At 44.3% G+C, this 24,337-nt stretch overlaps 1 protein-coding gene across 1 annotated transcript in view; it reads right to left on the reverse strand.

Moving 5' to 3' along the window:
• The window catches only part of RASAL3 (RAS protein activator like 3), a 556,797-nt gene that overhangs the window by 79,885 nt on the left and 452,575 nt on the right, over positions 1–24,337 (reverse strand). Inside the window, exon 15 of the mRNA XM_069603917.1 lies at positions 22,685–22,810. Within this exon, the coding sequence (XP_069460018.1) occupies positions 22,685–22,810 (126 nt within the window). The remainder of the gene's footprint in view (positions 1–22,684; positions 22,811–24,337) is intronic.

Raw genomic sequence — 24,337 nt, forward strand, 5'->3', positions numbered from 1 at the left:
AAAGATACTCCATTATAAATTTACATGCAATGAAAAACCATCAATTTAACAGTTTAAGGAACGTTATTCTAATGTGCCTTGCAGAGACAAGGTAATTAGGAACTGCTATGGTCGGAAAGTTAAAGACCCTGATTTAAAAAAACATCTGCCTTTCAGAGGCATGTGCAATCCCGTCTGTACTAGTAATATAAAATTAACCTTTTCCTGGCTTTGCTGTAAAATGGACAGGTCAGCAAATATGCCTCCCAGTTTAGCCAAATACTTTGCAATAGGGACATTTATTTGAGGAGCTAGTAAGCCGCCTTGTAAGGTATGTTGCGATCGGAAGGATGTTTAACCTAAAATTAAGAAAGAGAATTCTCTTACGTGGATCAGTCAGCCAGGAGAAAGCATGATTCAAACTCCCAGCTTGACGGGATGACCAAATAGTTCAGGGTGACAACCCACCAGCCTTGGCCATGATGAAATCAGCCATTGCCCATTCTTCATATTTAGATTTGGCTGGGTAACACTAAATACTGCATTCTGGCCAAGAAGGGTCTCAGTGATGTCTTCAACCAAAATTGCTGAGCTGCTTTTTTATATGGATTATCCAGTTCCAACAACGACAGCTGGCATACCTTGCAAAGGTGCAAAGAACCTTGCAAAGGAGCAAAGAACCTTTTAAAAATCTTAATGCTTCCAAATTATTAAGACAAAGCCAAAATACGACTGGTCATAGCATTACTGCATATTGTAACGGGCACCAGCCCAGATTTCAATACAAGGGGACTGTGGGGGCACTTTTGTGGAGCAAGAGTAATTTCTTAAAGAAATCCCTCTCCTTCACAGCCAAGCGGGATGCGTAACATGGCCGCATATAGAATCCCTGTGCATGCTTGCCCCTTATAGTTCTTTATAGTTGGCACCATTGCTTTACCTCCAAAACCTTTACAAAAAGCGTGCTGTTTGAATATGGTGAAGTTTCGTTTTCATTGCTGATTCCACGCACCATCATATGCCAACCTACCACCTAGCAATCGCAATGGCTAACCTGCTTCATTGGGACGCTGTTCTCTAGGGTCACAGGGAGTTGGAGTTGAATCGATGGAAAAGTTCCAGTTGTTACTTGATGCCTTCCCACCAACTGGCCTCCACCACTGATATAGAAATAAATACTGCGTCACCTGCGTTTAAAAGAATCCCAATTTTGGTATGACACATCCCTGGCAAACTCAGGGCATTCCAGAACACAGGCAGTATTATTAGTATAACTTAATCGAGTCATGACCCACAAAGCCTCCAATATGCTCTTATCTGAAAGAACTTGCCATAATGTACGTCTATGAACTCGGTCAAAACCAGTTTTAAAATCGATAAATACATAAATACATTAGCATTGCCTTGGGTTACTACTTCAAGCAGAATGGCAGCAAGTAAAAAATATTGATCGATGTTACTCCTATTTTTCCTTAAACCCTCTCTGTAGAGTGGAATTTATGCAATGTTCCTCTATCCGGTCCAAGTAATTTCCCAAAGACTTTAGCTAGGCAGTCAACGAAGGATATGGCCCTATAATTTCCCATACAAGCCTTATAGACTTTTTTGTTAAAGATGGACACTATTTCAACTGCTAGCCAACTTGTCGGGAGTTCCTTCTGCTTGTGCCCAAAAAAAAAGGCTCAAAAAGAAAGGTTGTTACGGAGGCATTCTGTCTGCAGCTGGGGTTTTTCCTCCTTTCTGTGAACTTCCGCCTCCGAGCATGATCCCATTGCTGGTTTGCTGAATGCACCACATCCACAATGGCTGAAGGCACATGTCCACTTGCCTAGAGAGACTCAACGTGGGTTTGACAAGATGGGCCAGTGATGGGGTGATCTAATTCCGCTGCTGCCAGGCTAGATCTGCCTGTGAACTTTGTGCCAGAATTGTTGCTGACATCCTTAGCGCCCGTAGCATGCATTAACGAGGCCCAGAGGGTTTCTTGGCTAACTGTTTTGGTGGGATTTAATTAGGGATTTATATTAACTTCTTATTTCAGAGATAATCTCATGATTACTTTTATTTTGAGCATGTAATTCGAAATGTAATGCTTTTTAGCATCTGCAGTCTGTGTCAAACTAAGTGTCAGATGTGGGCTGTCTAGGCAAGAATTAGACCAACTGGTTGCGACTAGTTGGCAGATAGTCCAGCACAACAATCAGTAGACCTGCTTGAAGTTGACCCTGTCGTTACCCTTAGCCAGGTGGAGAGCAGATTAGATGTTATTGTATAATTCAGGTAACCCACTTTGCAACTTTTCACTGCTCCACTTTAGTCTGCGTTTCTTGCTAGTTACTCTCAGATCACAAAGTACACTACAAGATTTCAAGAGAATGGAGGTTCAAGTTTTCAAATATAGAATGCCAGGATCATGGTTGCTCTCAACTTTACTATCCATGTTAGCATAATGATCCATCTTCTAACTACATTAATCAGAATAACATAAATATGCAATGCTGCCTGCATCTTTCTGAAGGTGGGTTTTGCAGGGCAATCATTAGGGGCAAGACCATTGGCTTCCCTAATGCCCAGTTAACCAATTTTCAGAGCGGCGCTAAAGGTTTCCCTATGCGTCCACCTTGATCTGGAATGTACCAAGCAACACCTTACTCATCATAAATATCCCTGGATGAACGTAACGGTTCATATTGTGCATTGAAATCACAGATATCATGTAAGTCGCTTCTTCAAAAGGCAGTTTTAAATCTCTAAATTTAAAAATCAAAATGTTCTAATTCATCAGTGGTTTAAGATCACTTTTCCCTTGCAAGGGTCTTAAATGGATATTGAACCGCACCCATTTCAATATTCCTTCTATAGAAAAACACAACCACATCAAGTCTGAATGCATGGTCGATACTTCAACAATTTCAAAGTCTAAGAAGACACAAATACAAAGAAGAAGCCCCTCACTCAGCAGGCCATTACCCCCTTTTATCAACGGACTGCCAAAACACTAGAAACTAGGTCCAGAAAGAGTAGCTATCGCCCAAGTTTCCTGTAAGCAAAAAACGTCAAAACGATCAATGTACATTTTCCAATCATGGTCATTGATTTTTGTGCCTAGACATGATATGTTCCAGCAAATAATTGCTAGATAATTAATTATCCCAGACATTGTTAAAGTTACAGCCTATATGGCTGGTAGAAGGCGTTCCAAGCTGGGGGCATGGGCATCAGACCATCTGTCCCAAAGTCGGTTGGCTCCTCGAAATCTTGGGTAATTGGGTATGGCTTGAATTAGTCTCGTCTCTGATGGTTAATTGGCTTGGGCCAAAATGTTCTGCATAGGATGCATCTCTCTCGCCAAACCACCTCTGGAAGGAGCTGTGTAGAATGAAAGAAGACATCTGGACAGAAAAGTCACCGGGCTTCATCACGAGTTGGGCTGTAGCCCTTAAATGCGGCGTTAATGCTATTACCATTTAAGGGTGGCCCCATCACGAGTTGGGCGCTAAATAGGCTGGTTTACTGGCAGCTTTTTTCTGGAGGTGAAAATCCCATTTAGCCCCCTGTATTACCGCCGGCTCTATTAGCGCATGGTATTAGTGCCAAAGATACCCCATTGGGTCCGGACCCAATGGGGAATGGGGATTTACAGTTAACGTCCAACCCATGATCTGGCAGTAATACTGCTGGACCGGTGGGCGCTAACACTATTATAGCGGGGCGGTATAACAACCCAACTCGTGAGGAGGCCCAATATAGTCAAAATACTCTTTTGTTCCCCTCATGAAGGTGGCTCCTTGGTCTAACAACAGGTAATCTCATAGCAGATTCAGACAGAGCTGCCTGAAATGGTCATTTTCGGCAGGACTAGTTGGTTTGATTGTAACTTCTTGAGAGAAACAGCTATGTCAGTGGCTGGATCCAAAGTAGGAAAGTAATTAGATACTTTACTTGCCGTGGTGGCCAAGCGCTTAATGGACACCCTCACTGGGATTCAAAAGCACCCGCGCTGCCCATAGCATTATACAACAAAGTGAATAAAGCTGAGATTTCCAGCTTCAACCACTCCACATGGCGTGAACGTTCACCACAAATAGGGCATGTGCAATTGCACACATCTCGACATCTGGTTAATGCTGATAAGGGCATAATATCCTGATGCCAGTTGCCACCCTTATTGTAGGTTGATTTTTATTTCCCCTAAAGGCTGTAGGTTGTTCTATTTCCAGATGTTTCTTCTGGACTGTGGATAGATGGTGCCTTGCTTAGTGGGCTGCAGGGCGAGGAACTTCCTTCTGCGCCACGTGATCGAGGGGTTCCAGTGAAGTTCTTTGGTTAAAATATTGTTCAAAAGGCAGAGGTGCCATAACAGCTGAAGGAGTAGGTACATTAGATGGGGGCCCTTCACCGTAATACCAGAGGGAATGCTGGGGTTTGTCACTACCCCTTTAGAGATGTACATCTGGTCTAGACCGGGATCACGAAGGTGCTACTAAGTTGGGGGAGAGGGGCCAGATCAAGGGCCAGAGTTGCACTGGGAATAAGGGTCTAGTGGATGTATTGTCCAACCTTACATTTAGCTTTCAAGACTTCACTGCCTTGAATGTTGCTGCTAAATCACCTCTCCTAACTACTGCATTATGGTTCTTATTGTGAATGGCCCCCCATTTCTTCCGGCCCTGGGTTCGAGTGATGAGCTCTAGAATAGCACCATACTAACATTATGCTAATTTTACACATAACACTTTCTGGTCATTACAAAAATGGTGGTATGGTAAAAAAAAATGGCAGTAATTAAATTGCTGATACATTAACTGATACATTAACTGCAGCCCCATATTATGAGGTTTAAGAGGCATGGAGGAAAGACCTCCAGCCAAGTGCTGGAGCTTTTCCCTCCACATTGCCTCCAGGAAATTGAGTGTGAGTGGTTATTGCTCTAAATCCCCCACAGAGCTCTTAGGACCTCCACGAATAGGAACTAACATCGCCAACCCACCATCCATGTTTATCTACCTCAGAGTGTGGAAATTTGATACTGTGATCTTTAGGCATGTGAATACAGATCTCTGCGACCAGTACTTAACACACTGAGCTATCTTCTTAACTGTCTTGGCACACAAATATATCAATTTATATTTCAATGTATTATTAATGCATTTTAAACTGTGCTAGCTGTGAGGGAACTCACAAACTATGTAAAACAGTGAACGCAGAACACATTATAGAATACATTTATCAGATCAAAACCTAATTGTCAACAACAGCCAGGCAGTAAGGCAACATATTCAACAATATCATGTGCTATTTATGTAAAATAATGTGTGCTGACCTCTTTGCATCAGGAAACTGGGGGAGGGCCCTTCCCAATGTGGGGGCCATTTGAACTCGAAAATGTGGGTGTATGGGATAATGGAACTGCATCCCTCCAATGTAGATTGGAAGGTGGTTATGTCCTCCTCACACCCCTTGCTTCCAATGTCCCTGGATCCAGCTTTCCCTCTGAGGATAGCTGTTGGATCCCAGTGGAGTGATAGATGTGTGAATCATGTTATCCTCAAATCCAAAACATAAGAGCGTCTGAATGGGTATATATGGTTCAAGGTTAAAATTGCTTTAATGCTATGGTGAGTGTTGCTACAAATTAAATGAGCACCAAGCAGGCATTATGTAATGTTATTTCAAACCTACAATCCTTTCATGACAGACATATTTGTCAAATATAAAGATCTGTGGTCCTTCTTATGTTCACAAAATGTTGTTTGAGGCATGCAAAGCAGCGAGGAACTCTCATTGGTGCTGTTTGTCCACATCTCCTATCTCATAGGGGTAATGAGAAAGAGTATATTCACTAATAATGTGTATGGTTATCTTTGATGAGGTGCTTTGCTAATTTGGACAAGCATACGGTTCTTATCATGAGTGCAATGTACACTATAAGCGATCATTAGAATCAAACATAGAAAAACCTTTAAAAAGTCAGTACATTTAAATAATGTCCTTTTTAATAGCTTCTTTTACCGAGAATATACAACATTTAGTCCCTCAAAATGTCATTCCTTCTCGGAAATGGTTGTGCTCAGATTAAAACAAATTGCCTGTTTCCCCTGTGCGAACCCAGGCAATGTTTAATTAAGAGACTAATAGAGGACAAGAGAGCACTAGAGAGTGAGGGAGAGGGGACAAAGTGAAAGAGGCACATAAGGAGATATAGAGCAATACAAAGGGAGAAGATTAGATAGAGGGAGAGGCTGAGGAAGAAAGTGAGACACCTAAAGTGAGAGTGTGAGAGAAAGAGAGAAGAGAGGGAAAGAGGGAGAAGACAGACAGAGCCAAGTAGTGAAGCAAGATACAGAGTAAGGGAGAAAGTGAGTGATGGAGAGAGATAGACCGGGTGACGAACTGTAAGCTCTCTAGGCTCTTTCACAGAACTGTAAAGCTTCATATATCATTTTTCGAAACCATATGTTATGCAGCTCTCATCCTACATAACCATACACGAGAGGATCTTAAGAGAATCACAGCGATTTCCTTGGGAGGATGAGTTTATTTTGGCATCTTTAGACATGACATCTTTGTATACTTTTATTAAACACAAAGGTCGTTTGGAGCCGATAAACCTTTACTTGATCAAGTCTAAAGCAACATACGAGCATGCTTATGGATATGATTGACTTTATTTTTGACATCATTATTTTGTGTTTGATGACATGTTTTCCCATCAATTGAAAGGAACTGCAATGCGCCAGAAATGTGCTCTGCCATATGTAAACGTATATAGGAGCTTTTGAAAACAAACTCAAATATGACATGCGGATAAAAATGTAGAAACAATGTTATCTTATGGCTAAGGTATATTGGTGACCTCTTCCTAAACTGTAAGTGTGATAATAAAGTTTTAACATTGTTGAACATTATTTGTTTTCTAATAAAATCTCGGCAGTCTGGTTTTAGGAACAGCTAAGAATATGGGCCCCGGTCCTAATGAGAGTCTTTAATGCAATGTTTGCTATGAGAAAAATACTGGTCTATTGGAGGACCGCTGAGATCGTCCCAATCTATAAAAAGGGCGGTAGGGAGAATCCTATGAATTACAGTCTGATCTCCCTTTTGGACATCTCAGGGAAGCTGTTTGCGAAGGCCCTCTTAAAAAACCTCCAGAAATGGGTAACTGGGGAAGGCCTCCTTAGCCATCTAGAGGCAGGCTTCCGATCAGGCTTGAGTACTGTGGACCAGGGGTTTCGGTTGTACTTGATAACCCAGAAACATCTAGCATTGACCAAGACCAAACTGTGTGCAGTTTTTGTTGACTTAAGAACTGCGCTGACAGTGTCCTGAGGAGGTTGTTATGGGATTTATTATTGTCTAAGAACATCCCAGAGACACTGCTAGCGCCAATACAGCAACTCAGCCACAGTAAGATGTAGTTTAGCGGGAGATGTAACCACACCCGTTCCGGTGGAAAGAGGTGTCTGCCAGGAATGCGTTTTAGCCCTGTTATTATTCTGTATTTACATCAATACTATCATTGACTGACATCATAACTGTGACTTTCCGTGGCTGGGGAACAACAAGTTCCCAGCTCTTCTGTTTGCGGCTGATGCTGTTATTTCGCCCACCAGGCCATCTGGCACGAGAGCCTCTTTGATATGCTTTCCAAAGAAATGTGTTGATTTGGGCCTAGAACTCAATGTTGGCAAAACAAAAAACTTGATTTTCTGCCTGAAGAATTCAATTGCAAACACCTGCGAATTGAAGTGGGAGGTTCACATTTGGAGCAGGTTTCATGGTATGACTACTTTGGCATTCGATTTACCAGTAATGTCGGGTGTGCTTCCCAGTTAGTCAAGTCCAATCTTGCTCATGGGAAAAATTGTGGATTTTTGAAAGAGTTATTTTTTAGTCTTGACGGTTGAGCAGTACGTCCAGTCTTGCAGGTATACAAAGCCCAAGCAAAATCGCTCAAACTCTGTCTATAACTGAAAATCTATTTTTAAAAGGCATACTACTACTTTCCCCAAGTGATCCTAACCCTGTTGTATGCATGGAATGCGATATTTGCGCAATTGACGAGGATGCTTTCATAGTTTAAAAAAGGCTTATTGACCACTACCCCTCGTCTACCCATTGCAGACACCTACGTCAGTGCAAATTCCAGACAGATTGTCACTGATATCCTCTTTTATCTCCCGTCTCGGGATCTCTGGACTCCTCATCTTATCTTTACTCTCTCTCCTGTCTTATCCTCACCCATTAATGGTGGCACTAGATGGGAAGTCCTCTTGGCCGGCTTCTCATCATCCAGAACTATCATTAATGTCTATTGCAACGGCACTATCATGACTCAGAGCCCTTAACCCAACATCCTCCTCTTTGACTGACGCTTGCCATCTCTCATCAACTTCCTTCCTGTGCCTGCTACTCCTTCTTCCTCTCTCTCTGTCCCTCCTCCTCCGACTGGGGTACCATGCCCCTATAGCCTTCATCGGAAAACATTAAAGACCGAGACCTGCTTTACCTAGCCATGCTAAATGGTGGCAATCAAACACTCTCCTGACGTTTGCCTCCTCCTCGAAGACCTTGACCTCGACATCCTTGCTCTTACCGAGACATGGTTCAAGGCCAGCTCCGTCACTGCTTTTGACTTCCTTCTCCCTGATCATCTCAAAGCCGTGCCATAACCGGGATGGTGGTGGGGTTGCCCTGGTCCTACCTGAGTGGGTCCCTTTTCCCTTATAAACACACAGACATACTCCTCCTTTGAGAGCCTGGTCTGCAATCAAGTCATCTCTCCTACCTGCTCCTTGACCATTGCCACTATCTATCAACCAACTGGCTCTATCACAATGTTCCCCTGAGAATGGGCTGATTTCTCCTCCTCTCTCCTGACATCTACATCTAAACTCCTTCTCCTAGGTAACTTCAATATCCAACTTGACTCCTCAATCACAATGACCACTCCCTTCTGTGACCTTTGCACCTCGCTCTCCCTCTCCATTCTCCCCTCTAGTCCTACCCACTCAGCTGGACACACTCTTGATGCCTTCATCCACACTGACCTTCCGCCCACCCCCCTCTCGGCACCCTGCTCTCCTGGTCAGACCACATGCTCCTCTCCTCTCAACTGGGCTCTCCCTGCCCCCTGACCTCACCTCTCCAGCTCTGCCAACCTCATTCTCAGACATCCGCCAGAAGAAACAAGTGTCAGCTGCTGCCTTGACATCTACCTTCATCCCCTCTCTCCTTCCACTACAGACTCGACCTCTGGCGCTGCTCTCAGCAACCTCCATCTCGCCATCATTAACACTCGCTACATCCTTGCCCTAGTCATGAGGAAACATGCCACTAAGCGTAACACTTGGTACGACTCTGATCTAGAAGCTCTGAAGCACAAGTGCACAGTGGCGGAACAGAAGTGGCAGACCTCAAGCTCATCCTCTGACAAACTGGCTTGTCGCCTTCTCCAAAGGCAATATCATCTCTCCATTCGATCCAAGAAGAGGGCCTACATCTAGGCTTGCGTCTCTGGTGCATCCAACAACACGGCTGAACTCTTTAAAATCTGTAAGGAACTAGCCAATCCTTCTGCAGTCTCCACCATGCCTCTACCCTCTCAGGTCCTCTGCACTGCACTGGCCACCCACTTCACTGCAACATCTCCTCCCTCCTTTCCCCCTCCCCCTCCAATCTCCCTGCCACCTCTGGCCTCCCATCCTCACTCAGCCATCCTCTCCTCCTTCTCTCCTATCACATCGGATGAGGTCACTAGGGTTGTTTGCTCTATGAAGGTCTCCTCCGAACAGACCTCAACCCCTGTTCTTTCATTACTATTAAGGACAACATAGGCTCCCTTGCCCCTGCACTTGCTGATTTCTGCAATCACACTCTTGCTATCGGGTCTTTACCTTCTTCCCTGAAGCACTCTCTTGTGGGCCCCCTCCTAAAAAGGCCTTTTGCCCCATCACTATCACTCCCTTCCTTGGGAAACTCCTGGAGAAACTGGTCATCCCAAAACTGAACCAGCTTACTGCCTGTACCACCATTAATCTGGATTCCAAGCATCCAGAGGCATGGAAACTGCTCTCTTGAACACCTGTGAAGAACTGCTTGCATCGCTGGACTCTAACTCTCCCGCTGTTCTTATTCTACTCTCCTCTGCATTTGATACGGTCAACCACTCCAATCTCATTAAATATTTGGTATCTCGGAGCGGGCACTGGACTGGCTGACCATCTTCTTCACTGACCATCCCTCCCAAGTTATATTGCGCTCTTTCACCTCTCCCATCTCTATCTCAACCTGTGGCGTCCCACCGGGCTCCAACCTCTCACCCAGGTTCTTTAAAGTCTATCTTGCTCCACTTGCCTAACTTATTTCCACTTTCTCCTCACACTTCCAGTCTTATGCAGATGACACCCAACTCTTCTTCAAACTTCACTCTGATCCCCTCTCTACTTCCTCTACCATTCCTGATTGCCTATCTGCTATCCAGTCCTGGTGTGCCTCTAATGATCTCTATAATCGGGACTCCTGCTATCACTTTCCTTCCTTCGCTCTGGCCACACTCTATGGGCTCCCCCCCTCTTCTTCATCTGAAGCCAGAAACCTTGGAGTCATCTTCGACCCTTCTCTCGCTTAAATCCCTTACATACTGAACCTTGCCAAGAAGGCCCCTTTCCAACTCCACTTCCTCAGAGGCATCCTTCCTTTCCTCACCTTTCCCCAGGAGCTCAATGTCTCTAGAGCCTTGATACTCTCTAGGCTGGACTACTGCAACAACCTCTTTCTTAATCTACCCTCTTCCTGTCTACGCCCCCTCCAGCTTATTCAGAATAGGGCTGCGTGACTTATCCTTGGTCTCAAGCCCAGGGACCGTATCTATTCAGCCCTAGAATCTCTCTACTGGCTCCCGGTTGCTGCAAGGATCAAATTCAAATCCCTCTGTATCATCCATAAGGCTGTCTGGGGCCATGGGCCATGCCATCTACAACTTTCTCTCACCAAATACTCTCCAACAAGATCCCTATGCTCTGCCAGCTCCAACTCTCTGTGTGTCAAGGGCTTCTCTAAACCGAATACGTACAACTAACCCAATACAATAAAAACAAATGAGAAATTACCTAATGTAGAAGGTATTGTATGTTAAATAATAGGTGGGAGGTGGGGAAGGGTATATGTTAGGGTAGGAGGGATGAAAGAGGGACCGGGGGAAGGGCAGTGTAGATGGACTCACCCTGCATTATAAAACAAAACCAGTTAAAAAAGCAAAAAGTAATTTCCGTTTTTCAATTAAAAAAATTAGGTAATTGCTGAATTCATTTTTTTTCTCGATAATACCACGGATATCCGCTCTAAGCAGCAAGCTGGAGGCTGATCTCTTTCCTCGGCTGGCTCCCTCCTTTGGAACAGCCCCCCCTCTCTGTTTTGAGCCGGATCTCCTCAAATTCCGGTAGTGCCTCAAGACTTTCCTCGTCACATCCTCATTCCCTCTGCCTGTCCCATCCCGTGCTAAACCCCTCTGTCGCTGAGATTGGCTGCCTGAACCCTTATTTATCCTTCTGGGTCCTGGTCTTTCCTCCCAATCCGCTTCAGCCTCTTCCTGCTGCCAGCACTTGTCCTTGGTACCCACTGGCCTCTGTTCCCTCACAGGTCTGCACTTACTTTATTGGCAGGTGACTACTCTTTACTATGTGACCTTTGCCAGGCACTTACCGGTTTCCAGCAACTTACTCCCTAGCACTTCCCCCACAGTGGAATTCCCACTTACCCCCTTCCCTTGTCCTTTCTCTCTTTGCACTTGCATGATCCGAATGCTCACAAGGCCTAGTAGGACCACTTCTATCCGGTTCATCATTGCATTCTATTGCCTCTGGTCCCATGTTCCCTCCCCTTGCTGTGTGAGCGCTTTGAAAAAACACTTTATTGATGTACAAGCATCTTACAAATGCACAAAAATAAATAAGAATTTTGTTTTATTGCATCAGAATATGGGGTTACCTGGCTCTTGGAAAATATCGAGAAGCCCTGATTCATTTAATGAATATGGAAGGGGGCGGAATATTCTTTGGGTTGTCCATGTAATGAATTGTTTAGCAGCTTTGAATTTGATTTCTAAAGCCACTTCAACCAGGGTAAAAAAAGGCATGGGCAGACCTAATGTCCAGAAATATGGAAAGATTGTGTCGGCTTGTCCCATGGTATGGATTAGCCACTCTCCAAGTAGATGTTTGGATATGAGCTCTACCGTGACATAATTAATCTGAGCTTTGTACAACCACTTTACATCGAGTTTAGAAATGGATACGTGAAGCTCCGGGTGCATACCAGCCAGTGGAACAACTCGACGGGCGAAAATTACATACTCTGTGTTGCCATGAGAGAAGACATTATGCACTTCATGTTTGTTTGCAAAGCGTTGTTAAACCTATGTTTTCATTGTACAATATCCGGACCTTGCCTGAGGCCATCCTGTTTTACAACAGCTCTACTAATGGATGTGGTTTATTTTGTATCCAAATACATACATCAGGCTTGGTTAAGTAGACGATTTTTAGCAGCATCTCAGATTTTAATCTTTTTTTAACTAATTTGAGCTTTTATTAATTTCAGCTTCTACCAATCCTAGTAAACATCCTTTTATTGTATTATTTTATGTGGCTAAGGCTCGCCAGGGTTTTTATTATTATATGTTTCCTTTGAAACTTTGATGGAGATATGGGTTTATATGGATTACGTTATTTGTGTACCTGATGACTCTACAGTCGAAATAAAGGAATTATTTGTTTTTTAATGACAAACCATTTGGTTTAAAATTAGCACTAAATTATAATTATTCATAAATTGATTTTCTTGATATACTGATCTTTGTACATTAAAGTAAATTGGGAACAATGATTTATAGGAAAGTAACTGTAGTAAACGTCATCCTTCATGCTATTTCATCCCATCCTGCAAGCAATATTGCTAATATCCATCGTGGTGAATTCTTATGTATTAAAGGAAATTGTTCTCAAGATAAATCATACCAAGAACAGTGTGCAGAAATGTAAAAACAATCTATTGAGAGTAAATGTTTGAAAAAACAATTGTCCCTGAAAATAAAAACTCAGATCAGTTAAACAGACATGTATCGTTGAACCCCAGTAATATTGATAAGGGAGACAAAAGTCAATTATAATTCATCACAATATATGGCAAAGTAATATGATCTATAACGTATTGAGAATACACTGATACTTATTAAAAAGAGAAGAGGTACATGCAAACCAAGCATTTGTTACACACATGGTACACAAAGAACAACAGGGTGAGATCAAGCACAAAAACATGAAACCATTGTTAAAACAATCCTATTAACATTGCATGCTTAAACGTCAAACAATTCTAAAATTAAAAGAAGGTTGAAATGTATCCCCATACTTTCTGTTCTTGTCTGAGACAAAATCTTATTATTCTATCGTCACATCTGGAATATAGTGTGCTGCCCAGACCTAACAGGCACATACACAGACAGCAAGCAGAGCAGAGATGGTTGCCCAGGTGGTGGGACTTGTTCGCCACCACAATCAACTGATTTTGGTGAAAAACAAGGGTGACAGCGTATTGGCCCTAACCCAGCTATTTCCACCTTTACTCTCACATTTAGGGCACAAGCCATGTCAAACTACTGTGTTACCATCTGACGCTAGTGGCGGATGTATGGATTATGCAGGACCTGTGACCATAGCACTCTTCTTAGATAGCACCATCAATTATTCAGGCCATAACTGCCAAGCCTATTTCTTGCCTCCAAAGTTGCTGTGTAGCATAAATTGTAGCCTGGCCATGGGGGTGTCATTGGAAAGCAAAGGAGCAGAAGAAGGTGTCCAGTCCGCTGGGCTGCTTCAGAGCTCAGGAAAGGAGGAAGATGCTACATTCACAGCAGTAGATGGGTTAGTAGCCGGCCACTTAATGTGTCTGTCTTTGTTTTAAGCACTGAGTTATTAGCGGAAAATACACAGTTGTGATTGTGGAACGTCTTGGTAATCAGATGTAAAATGAACACTTGACCATTCAAATGCCAAAACCCCACAGAACCCCCAGTTTATCTAGCAAACGGCTAGCACATCCAACACATGCAGTTATACTGTATAACTACTGTAAGTAAACCCTTTTACTTAAAATGTACTTAAGCTGTTTAGCCCATGCCATGATGACAGTTTAATAGTTTATGGGACTGTACCTTAAAATCACTTCAACCAGCTACATGCAGTTGTCAATGGTTATAGAAAAGAATATATTTTTATCAGAATGGTTCATTTAGACTCTGCCGTTTACAGAGATCTCATGACAACCCATGTCAGGTATGAGATGATCAACCATTTCTGGCCTTTAGCCTTTGATCACTTTTCATTCTGATACTGGTAGAACTTTAAACTTTAAAAGCACAAGTGCTGCGCAGGCCCTGTAATTCTGTAAGATCCTGAATAAACACCATTAGACGGACAGATGGCATCAGAGTGAATATGTGCAGTGGACCCATCATATGTGGTGTCGAAAGTGGGATTTACCATGTCCTCAATACAGGGGTCAGACCCAACATCAAGGAACCTGAGATTAGTACGACTTACTAAATACTGCCTGTTCCCCTACATAGGTTACAGGACAGGCAGCTGGCTGTGATATATATACCAATGAGGAGGTAACGATTCCAGCTGTGCAAGGCCCACTTTACAGCTAATCCCTTCAAGTGTCATATGTCTCGCCCTTCCTTTAAATATTTGGGGCTCAAAGTAAGGAATGGACAGTTCCTTCCCCAGAAAGCCAAAGTGTAAGCCATCAGATCTGCCATCTGACCCGTCATCAAGCGGGATGAGTGAGTCTTTCTGGGACTCATAGGATACTACCAATGTTGTATTGCCAATTTCTCAGACAAGGAAGCACCTCTTATGGATAAACTAGGAAAAGGTGTAATTGTCTGCATTCTTCACTTCCAGGTTCCCTGCTGACCTCTGTGTTTTGCTTTTGGTCCTGTATTGCACCTGCTTTCTTACTTCCAGGTACCCTGTTGAGCTTTGTGTTTTGCCTTGGTTCTGTACTACATCTGATTTGTAGGTCAATTGTTCTTGTTCTTTGTTGTGCCCCAAATTGTGTCCACCCTGTGCCTCCCTCCTATCTGTCCCCTTGCACGTCCTCCCCTTCCTCCCCTCATGCCTGCGCGCCACTATCCCTACCCCCCTTTCCTCCCCGCGCACCCCATGACTCTCTCTGTCTCACCTATCTTTTCTAGCTGCTTTTCTATCGACTATCCTATCCCACTCGCTAAGTCTGGCAGAAAGAAGCTCATAAGGTACATCCTGGTTTCCAACCCAGGCATCCCTATTGCTGATACCCATACCAGTGCTTCCTCCAGACAGACCCTTACCGACATACTCTTTGTCGTTCCCTCTCCAGGCATATGGACCCCCCTATATGGTCTCTGTTCGCTCTCCTTTTTCCTTCTCTCACATTAATGGTGGCACCCGGTGGGAGGCCCTCCTGGCCCCCTCCCACTCCTCTAAGAGCATTAATGTCTACTTAAATGGCACCGTCTTGGTCCAGGGCCCTCAGGCCAATTTCCTCCTCTTTGATAGATGCTTCCCGCGCCTTATCAACTTCCTTTCCTCGCCTGCTATCCCTTCTTACCCGTCTCTGGCTCCTCTGCCGCCTCCTTCCTCTGCCACTTCTTTGGCACCCCCTGCTGCTTCTCTGGCCACCCGGTTGCCTCCCTCCTCTGCCACCCCTCGGGCGCTCTCTTCTCCCTCTCTGGCTACCCTGCCTTCTCTTCCTTCCTCCTCTGCCCATCCTTGGCCACCTCCAACACTTCCGCGGGATGTACCTCTGGCCTGTAGAGCCCTTCCCGGAAGTCTTTCAAAAGGCGCAACCTGCTCCACATTGCTACTCTCAACTCTTGTTCAACTGTCAAACATGCCTCTGACATCTGCTCCTGGAAGAGCTTGATTTGGATGTACTTTGTCTCACGGAGACTTGGTTCACGGCCAGCTCGGTCATGACTTTTGACACTCTCCTTCCCGATGGCTACAAGATCCTCTCTGAACCCAGGTCAAACCGTCATGGTTCTGCAGGCTCTCTATCTCTCTGGCCTCTCTCTCACTGTTGCCACTATCTACAGGCCGCACGGCCTGGTCGCCCTCTTCTTCTATGAGTGGGCTTACCGCTCCTCCTCGCTCCTTGCCTCTACCTCTCAACTTCTCCTCCTCTGAGACTTGAATATCCAACTGGATGCTACCAGCCCTTCTTCAGGACTCTTTCGCAACCTCTGCGATTCTCTCCCTCTATCTATTCTTCCGTTTGGCCCGACTCACTCTGCATGGCACACCCTGGATGTTCTGATTGCCTCAGACCTCCCCTTCTCTAACACTCTCACCACTTCTCTCTTGGAGTGATCACTTTCTCCGTTCTTCCGAACTCTCTTTCTCTTCCCGCAGGTCAAGCCGACTCCAGCACTGCCACTTACTTTCTCGGTCATCCGAGATCAGGAAGCTTGTGTCAGTTGAGGCTTTTGCTGCTACTTTCTTTCCTCCTCCTGCATTTTTGGCTGACTCACACCCTGACACAGCACTCTCTAACTTTCATCTCTCTATCTCTAACATTCTGGATGTCCTTGCCCTGTCATGAGGATCCGCTTGAAGCCCAAATCCAAGTGCAACTCTTGGTACGATTCCAACAACGCCGCCCTTAAACGCAAGTGTATGGCAGTGGCGAGGAATTAGCCTGCCGCCTGTTCCAAAGGCAGTACAGATTCTGTCCTCTTTAAGAAGAGAGCCTACATCCAAGCCTGCATCTCTGCAGCATCTAACAACTCGGCCGAACTTTTCAGAATCTGCAAGGAGTTAGCCAATCCTACTGCAGTCCTACCTCTCCTCTTCCCTCCCAGGCCCTCTGCACGGACTTGGCCTCTCCTATCATTATGAAAACTCAGGACATCCTGTCCACCCTCTCTTCCTCTACCTCCTCTTCCTCCTCCTCTACGACTCCTGGCTTGTCTGAGGCTGTCTCTCCTCCTCCTTTCTCCTGTTCACCCCTGATGATGTTTCTAGCCAAGATTGGTCTATGAAAGTCTCGTCAAAGCAGGTTCTCTCATGCTCATCCAGAACAATCAAGGACCACATCGACACCCTTGCTCCAGCCATGGCCGATTTCTGCAATCACTCCTTTGCCACTGGAACTTTCCTCTCTCCCTTAAGCACTCTCTTGTTCACCCCGTTCTAAAGAAGCCCTCAGCCGATGCTTCCGTTCTGGCTAACTATCGCCAAATTTCCATCACTCCTTTCCTGGGCAAACTCTTGGAAAAGCTGGCCATCTCCCATATTGAATCTGTTGGTTGCCTCCATGACTGCCAGTCTAGATTCAGAGCTACCCGAAGCACAGAAGCTGCTCTCCTGAACACCCGTGAAGACTTGCTCTCCAATCTTGACTCTAATCTCCCTTCTGTCCTCATTCTCCTCAATCTATCCTCTGCTTTGACACCGTCAACTGTGCCCTCCTGCTCAATTGTCTCTGCAACAACCTTGGTAATACTGATCAGGCCCTGGCCTGGTTGATCTCCTTTCTCAATGACCGACCCTCTCAGAGCCAACTGGGATCTTTCCTCTCTTCTATCCCTCTCTCTATTTGTAGTGTTCCCAGGGGTCTTTCCTCTCTCTCTGGCTCTTCAACCACTACCTGGCACCTCTTGCCCACCGCGTCGCTATTTTCTGCTCCAATTTTCAATGTTATGTGGATGGCCCTCAGCTCTCTTTCAGCCTCCCCTCAGCCACCGCCGCTTCTTCTCTCATACCAGACTGTCTGGCCGCAATTCAGGAATGATGTGCTGCCAATGATCTCTGCCTTAATGCCAGTAAGACTGAGATCCTCCTCATTGGGACACCCGCTCCCTCTTTTACTCTCTCTGGCCGCAGACTCTGGGCCTCCTTCCCGTGAGGCTAAGAACCTTGGTGTCATCTTTGACTTCACCCTTTCCTTCTCTCCGCACATCTCTGATGTCTCTAAGAAGTCAGCTGCTCCTCCTCAGAGGTATTCTTCCTTTTCTCACTTTCCCCCAGAAGCTCACTGTTTCTAGAGCTCTGGTCCTCTCTAGGTTGGAATATTGGAACAGCCTCTTTCTAAATCTTCCTGCCTCTACTGTTCAACCTTTACAACTTATCCATTACAGGACCGCAAGACTTGTCCTTGGCCTCAAGCCCAGGGATTGTATCTCTCAAATCTCTTCACTGGCTCCCCGTGGCTGCAAGGATCAACTTCAAGACCCTCTGCATCATCCACAAGGCTTTCAGGGACCTGGGATCACTCTACCTCCAACTTTCTCTTCCAAAACAGCTTCTTTCCCAAGCTCTCCGCTCATCCACCTCCAACCCTCTGAAGGTCAGACGCTTCTCCAAGCAGAGAGTTGGGGGCAGATCTATCTCCTTGGTTGGGGCCTCCCTTTGGAACAGACTCCCTGCCTCTCTCAAACTTGAGCAGAACTACCTCCAGTCCTGGAAGCAACTCAGGACCTTCCTTTTCGTTTCCACTTTCTTTTTTTTCTTCCCTGCTGATGATATATGATATGGTATTTGTAACGTGTCTATACACAAGTGTTTCAAGGTGCGAGGAGACAAGGAAATCTTTGGCTGTCCCAAAACAAGGGCACTAATGCTTGCATTCTAAGATGGTTTCTAGCCCTACAATCGTACTAATTCCGAGTAGAACATAGAGCAGTTGTTAATAAAGCTAATGTAGACCTTAAATCCTGATATCCAGAGCCAACCAGAACTCAGAACTCAGGGAAAGGACCCCCAGAAGATATTGTAGAAGAAAGGGTGGAGGTGTATAACAAAGCTGAGAAACAGGCCCTATCAAGGTAGGAAGGGAGCACAATCCCTGACGCCCCAGCGGGTGTCAGAGTGTCTGCGGGAGGACCCTCTCCCAACCTCTTCTTACCTTCCGCCGTGGCCGATGAGACAGAAAAAGCTGTTGCAATTCCTGACCTGCACAGCGACCAGAGCGACGTAGGGGCTCGCTTCCCTGGATAAATCCTGAACAAGAGGTGAGTGGGAAACAGTTTAGGTTGGGGTGCCATTGGGTGAGGACAGGAGATGAAGGAGGATGTCTGAGAGACCAGAGGAGGAGAGTGTGGAAGGAGTGTTGAGATTACTGGGGGGGAATCTGTGGAGTATTTTGGGATGGGAGTGAATGTAGAAGGAGTAGAATAGGAGTAAGAGGAGTTAGTAGTAGTTGTGGTAGGAGGAAGTGGTAATGGGAGTAGTAGTGGGAGGGGGAGGTAGTCACAATAGTAAGATGTAGTGGTAGTAGCAGTAGGAAGGTGTGGTAGTAAGAGTAAAGAGAGAGAGGACACATAATAGTAGTAGAAGAGAGGTAGTAGGAGCAGCAGAGAGGTAGTTGAAGTGGCAAGTAAGGGTGGAGTAGATCAGAATTGTAGGACTATGCACTCAGCTTAACTGCCAGAAGTAAAACTCAGCAAATGATCCTACTTCATTAATCTGACATTGACAAGGTGACTACAATTGATTCATAGAGCTGCTTGAAGGCTATCCTTGACCGTGTATGCATGCAAAGACATGGAAATGGTATGGTGTGGTCCACAAACAAACCTCTGGAACAAGGTTCTCCCCAGGAACCCAAACAAGGTTGGGAGCAGCTCCGGTAGTGACATGTGCATGCTGCAACGTGGAGCTGAATGGACTCTGGAGAATGGCCAGGACTGCTGCCTGAAAATTAAAATGTCAGTGGAGGGGGCGCTATTGAAGCCTCAGGGGCAGTGTGGAGGCATTATCTGTAGGTAATGCAATCAATCAACCCCTATTAAAGTCTGCACACTACAGAGGCAGTAGGAGTGGTTAGACTGCAAAGTAGAGGAAGGTTGGAAGATGTGGGAGCAGAAGGTAGGAGTCCTAAAACCCTGTATCCCTGAAGGCACACTGCAGGTTTCTGGCACAATGAGCTCAGTGGTTCACCTTAGGGCACAGTGTGAAAAATGTAGCGCAAGCTAGGAGGCCTTGTGTCAGTGCAGCAAATAACGCTAGGAGCTACACCCTTAGAGGCAGAACAAAATGGGACCTATATCCCTAGAGACACAATGAAACTGAGGAGTCAGAGCAAGCTGGGCACTGTATCCCGAAGACATTGTGAGACAGCAGAAGCTGTAGAGCGAGCTTGGTGCTATAACATAGATGAGTGTGAGATGCACGCCGGGTGCCACACACTGGGATGCAGAGAACGATCTGGGCACTACACATCCTAAGACTGAGTGAGGCAAGTAGGGTGATGGGGCTACATCCCTCACCCTGAGTAAGGCAAAAGGAGTGCTGTGCGCTATAACCCTGTGGCTGAGACAAAAGTAATTTTGAGAGAAGGGACCCCACTATTTATTTATCATACACTCTCAGGTCTCATGGAGTGTTTAATTCAAGCTTTCCTGACAATAGCAATAAAAGCTGTAGTAAAGATAGCTTTGGTGTCATGTGTCTTTGTTGATCGACACACATTCATTTTAGCCCCACGCCATTTCTTTATACCAATATCCAAGGTTACTCCACTTGATAGCACTTTCAATTTCGGTAATACATTGGGCCTCATCACGAGTTGGGCGATAACACCGATGCTAAAAGCGCTGGCGTTATTAGCCCTACCGCCAAACCCACCGGCGCTATTAGAGCCGGATCACGGGTTTGGCGGAACGGGTATGGCCCATTCCCCATTGAGCCCATTCGGGAATTCCCCATTCCCCATTGGGCTCAATGGGGAAATTTTGGGCTTTTACCGCCGGCGGATTTCTTGTCGGCGGTAAACTCAGCAAATTCTCTGCGGATTTACCCCCAGCTCAGAGCGGGGGGGGAAATCAGACAAAGCTGTGATTTGGCGGACCCTTAAATGCGGCGGTAACAGCACTACTGCCGCATTTAAGGGCTACCGCCAAACTCGTGATGAGGCCCATTATCTTTATTTATTGTGTGATTAAGTATAAATTAAATCATTTCACAGATAAAACAAACAATTAAAAAAATATACATCATTTTACAATAAAATCCTCCTAAAATCACATTAAGAAAATCTAATACAGCAATTATTAACGAGATCTCATTAGTATTCAAAATATGTATCCAAAACCAAAGAGCAGATAATCAATTTCATGCATGAATCTTCCACATTTTTCTATTCAAAGTTCTGTTAAGCCAGAGCATTCTATACAGAGATGTTTCAGTGTTTCAACCTCCATATTACAACACCTACACAATCTCCAAGATTTTATAATGTTTGCTCTGGCTCCTAAAACATCACCTGCTGGGTATAAGTTTAATTCTATTCTCATAACAGAGTTCCTAAATTCTGTCTAGAGATAATTATTCAGATAAGGTGCTAATACATTATAAATTGTTATTACAAAAAGATACATTATTACTAACACTACCAGAATTAATTAAAAGTTCCCTATTCAAAATCCAGTTATTTCTAAACAACTTTTGTTTTGTTTTCCTTGGGGCAGAACACAATTCATCTGCAGAAGAATGTATTCTACTTAAAAGCTCCTCACATTTGTCTTTCCATGTTGTCAAGATGTTACTTGTTTTATTCATCAGTTGAGACTGTAATTTAATGAATAATGAAGCCTGTGGATGAGTCCAAATGTGACCATTAATTTGTAGGACCTTCCAATCAACATGTGGTTGAAGAGCTATCATACCCATCCCATGTCTAATTCCAGCAATTGGAGCCGACATTGGCCAGAAAAGCACTTTTTGCCAGATCAGGGCTTCCAATTTGGACCATTCAACCTCATTATCTTGTGTTTCTGCCCCAAAGATTAACCGAGGAACCAACTTTTTATTATAAAATCTAAATACTGGTAGGATAGAAAATCAGCCACATTTAAAATCAAATGGATCTTTATGTGCCTTGTTGGCTTTACAAGGTTAATCATGTTTTCCCTTTCTTCATCGCACCCCGAATCTCCCTCTTGCCCATCCATTACCATATTTGAAATGACCTTCATATTATAAGCATGAAGATCTTTTGCAGCTGTGGGTGGAAGTGCATATAATCTGTAAATATATGTATCAATCCCTCTCTGTTAAAATCATGGGCCAAATTGCTGTTGCACCTCTTCTCTTTCATCTTACCTATTGTTACCATTATTTGTATCCAATTGTATTTCTTCGTGTGCTACAGGTTATTGAAATCATAGTATTAGGGCCCGATTTGCAAGGATTTGCAAACAAATTAGGAGATGCATTCAGCATCGCAAATCCGCTCCTGCTTCCTCACACCTTATTCACAAAGCCTAAAACTGGAGTAAATATGGAGAGGCCTGGACCATCTTTGAGAAGCTCATGTGCAAATGTGATTCACAAAGGTTTGCTTGTATAAGGGCATCTCGCTGAAGCTCCAGGCAGCTCCAGATGTGATCTAGTTTAAGGCTTTGTGAACCAGGTGTGAGGTAGACGGAATCTGAGGTAGTCCGGACATTTCTTGAACTGCTCCATTGCAAATCTTTGTGAATCAGGCCTTCTTGGTTTGTGATTGTAATGTTTTTCTAATCATAATTTTATGTGCACTAAAGGTTTGTAATGATTCAGAAGTGCCCATAAAGCAGTGTATCTCAGAGCTATCGCCATTCATAGGTGCACAGCCTGCTACTTCTTTCTTCTCTAAGGAACATAAACTGTGTAGCGCTTACCTTCTCAGAAGGCCAGCTGAAATCCAACTCCCTGTTATCTTGGCAAGCTTCCTCCGACGATCGTAACCAGGGGACGGTGGACTTTCTCCGTGGCAGAGAGGCTGACTGATGAATCCTTGGTCGGCCCTGCAAATGTACATACATTTAGCATTTTATTCTACTTCAGTTTACTGTACAGGTTACCAAATTATTTACCCATTACGTACTATAAAATATAGCAGTGAGGTGTGTTTTCTGTGCTGACATAATTATTTCCGTAGCACAAAGAGTAAATGTTTCATGAACATTTACAAGATTTTAAAACAATTTATGGGGCTTCATCACGTGTTTGGTGGTGATACCTGAGTAATTACAACCAAACACGTGTATTGTTATCACCAGATTCCGAGTGGGGTAACGCCGGTGTTAGTCACCCTCCGTCGGGATTTCGGAAGAATTACTGCAGCTGTTTTTCGAAGTAAATTGAAGTCGGTACATTCAGCTATGTGCTGGAGGTACCCCCCACTGCTATTATCCAAACTCTGAATTTGGTGGTGGGATAAAAGAGGCTTTAAAGCCGTTACCACCCAACAAAATAAATCAAGGGATTTACAGACTCTTTTTACTGCACCTCAAAATCTCGTAATGAGGCCCTATATAATCTCTGAATTCACGGTAACCCCTCCTCACTCGTGGCTCTTTCGTTCCATTGACTCGAGCAATGATGACAACCTATTACATCCTCCTTTACCTACCCACTGAATTTTTCATCACTTCCTGCCTCTGAAAAAGTCTGAATCACTTCAAGGCTGCTCATGTATCCGACCTACACATCTTTTTCGCTTCACATCAAAGAATTCTTCAGAATCCCCACCATCCGAGAAAGCCTACTTTTATCGTTCTCTTTGCAAATAGCCACAATAGACAGCATTTTCAAAGCCTTTTGCTGTATTCTTTTGATACAAGACCTCACTTCCTAAACTCTATTATGAGTGATCATGTAATACAACCATTCTGCTGTGAACTCTCACAACCATTATGGGTGCAGATAACCCTCACATGCTCTTCCTGATGCTTCCCAGTAGCATTTTTTTTTTATTGTGTCTTTTAGTTAGTTCAAACTTTTAACACAAATTTACATCAATCCCAATAAAACCATTGTTTCCACTTCCCAGTTCTTTCCTCCCCACTATAAATATTGTCCTCTTAATGTTGAAGCCGGACCATTTCCTCGTCCACAATTTTGTCCATCACTTCATTTAAGAAACAGATGCTGGCACACGTTAGGCCAGCTTTTTGTCCCAACAAAAACTTTTTCCACCAGATTTCTGCTGTTTCCGTTATGCTTTTGCAGACATAATTCCCCAGAAACCAGGATCTTAGCTCTGTCAAGTCTTCACAATACAGTAGTATAGGTTTTACTGACTCGATTTGCTCCTCTTTACCACACAATCAGCATTTTCCTTAATTGGTCCCCCTGTGACCTGTTCTCCACATGTATCCGTTTGTTTGGTATACATTTAGTCTAATTCGGAGTAGTATGTCTTTGTGGAATTTACTAGGAAATTGCTGGAGATATATTGGAATTTCATTTAGTTTCCGTTGGTCATTTGCACCTCCTATCAGACTTTTATATGTTTGTTTTACCTCTTGAGTTGTTATCCAGTCTAATCT

Source organism: Ambystoma mexicanum, chromosome 3q (assembly GCF_040938575.1).
Source record: "Ambystoma mexicanum isolate Mex_15411 chromosome 3q, UKY_AmexF1_1, whole genome shotgun sequence".
In the NCBI taxonomy this organism is placed as follows: Eukaryota; Metazoa; Chordata; class Amphibia; order Caudata; family Ambystomatidae; genus Ambystoma; species Ambystoma mexicanum.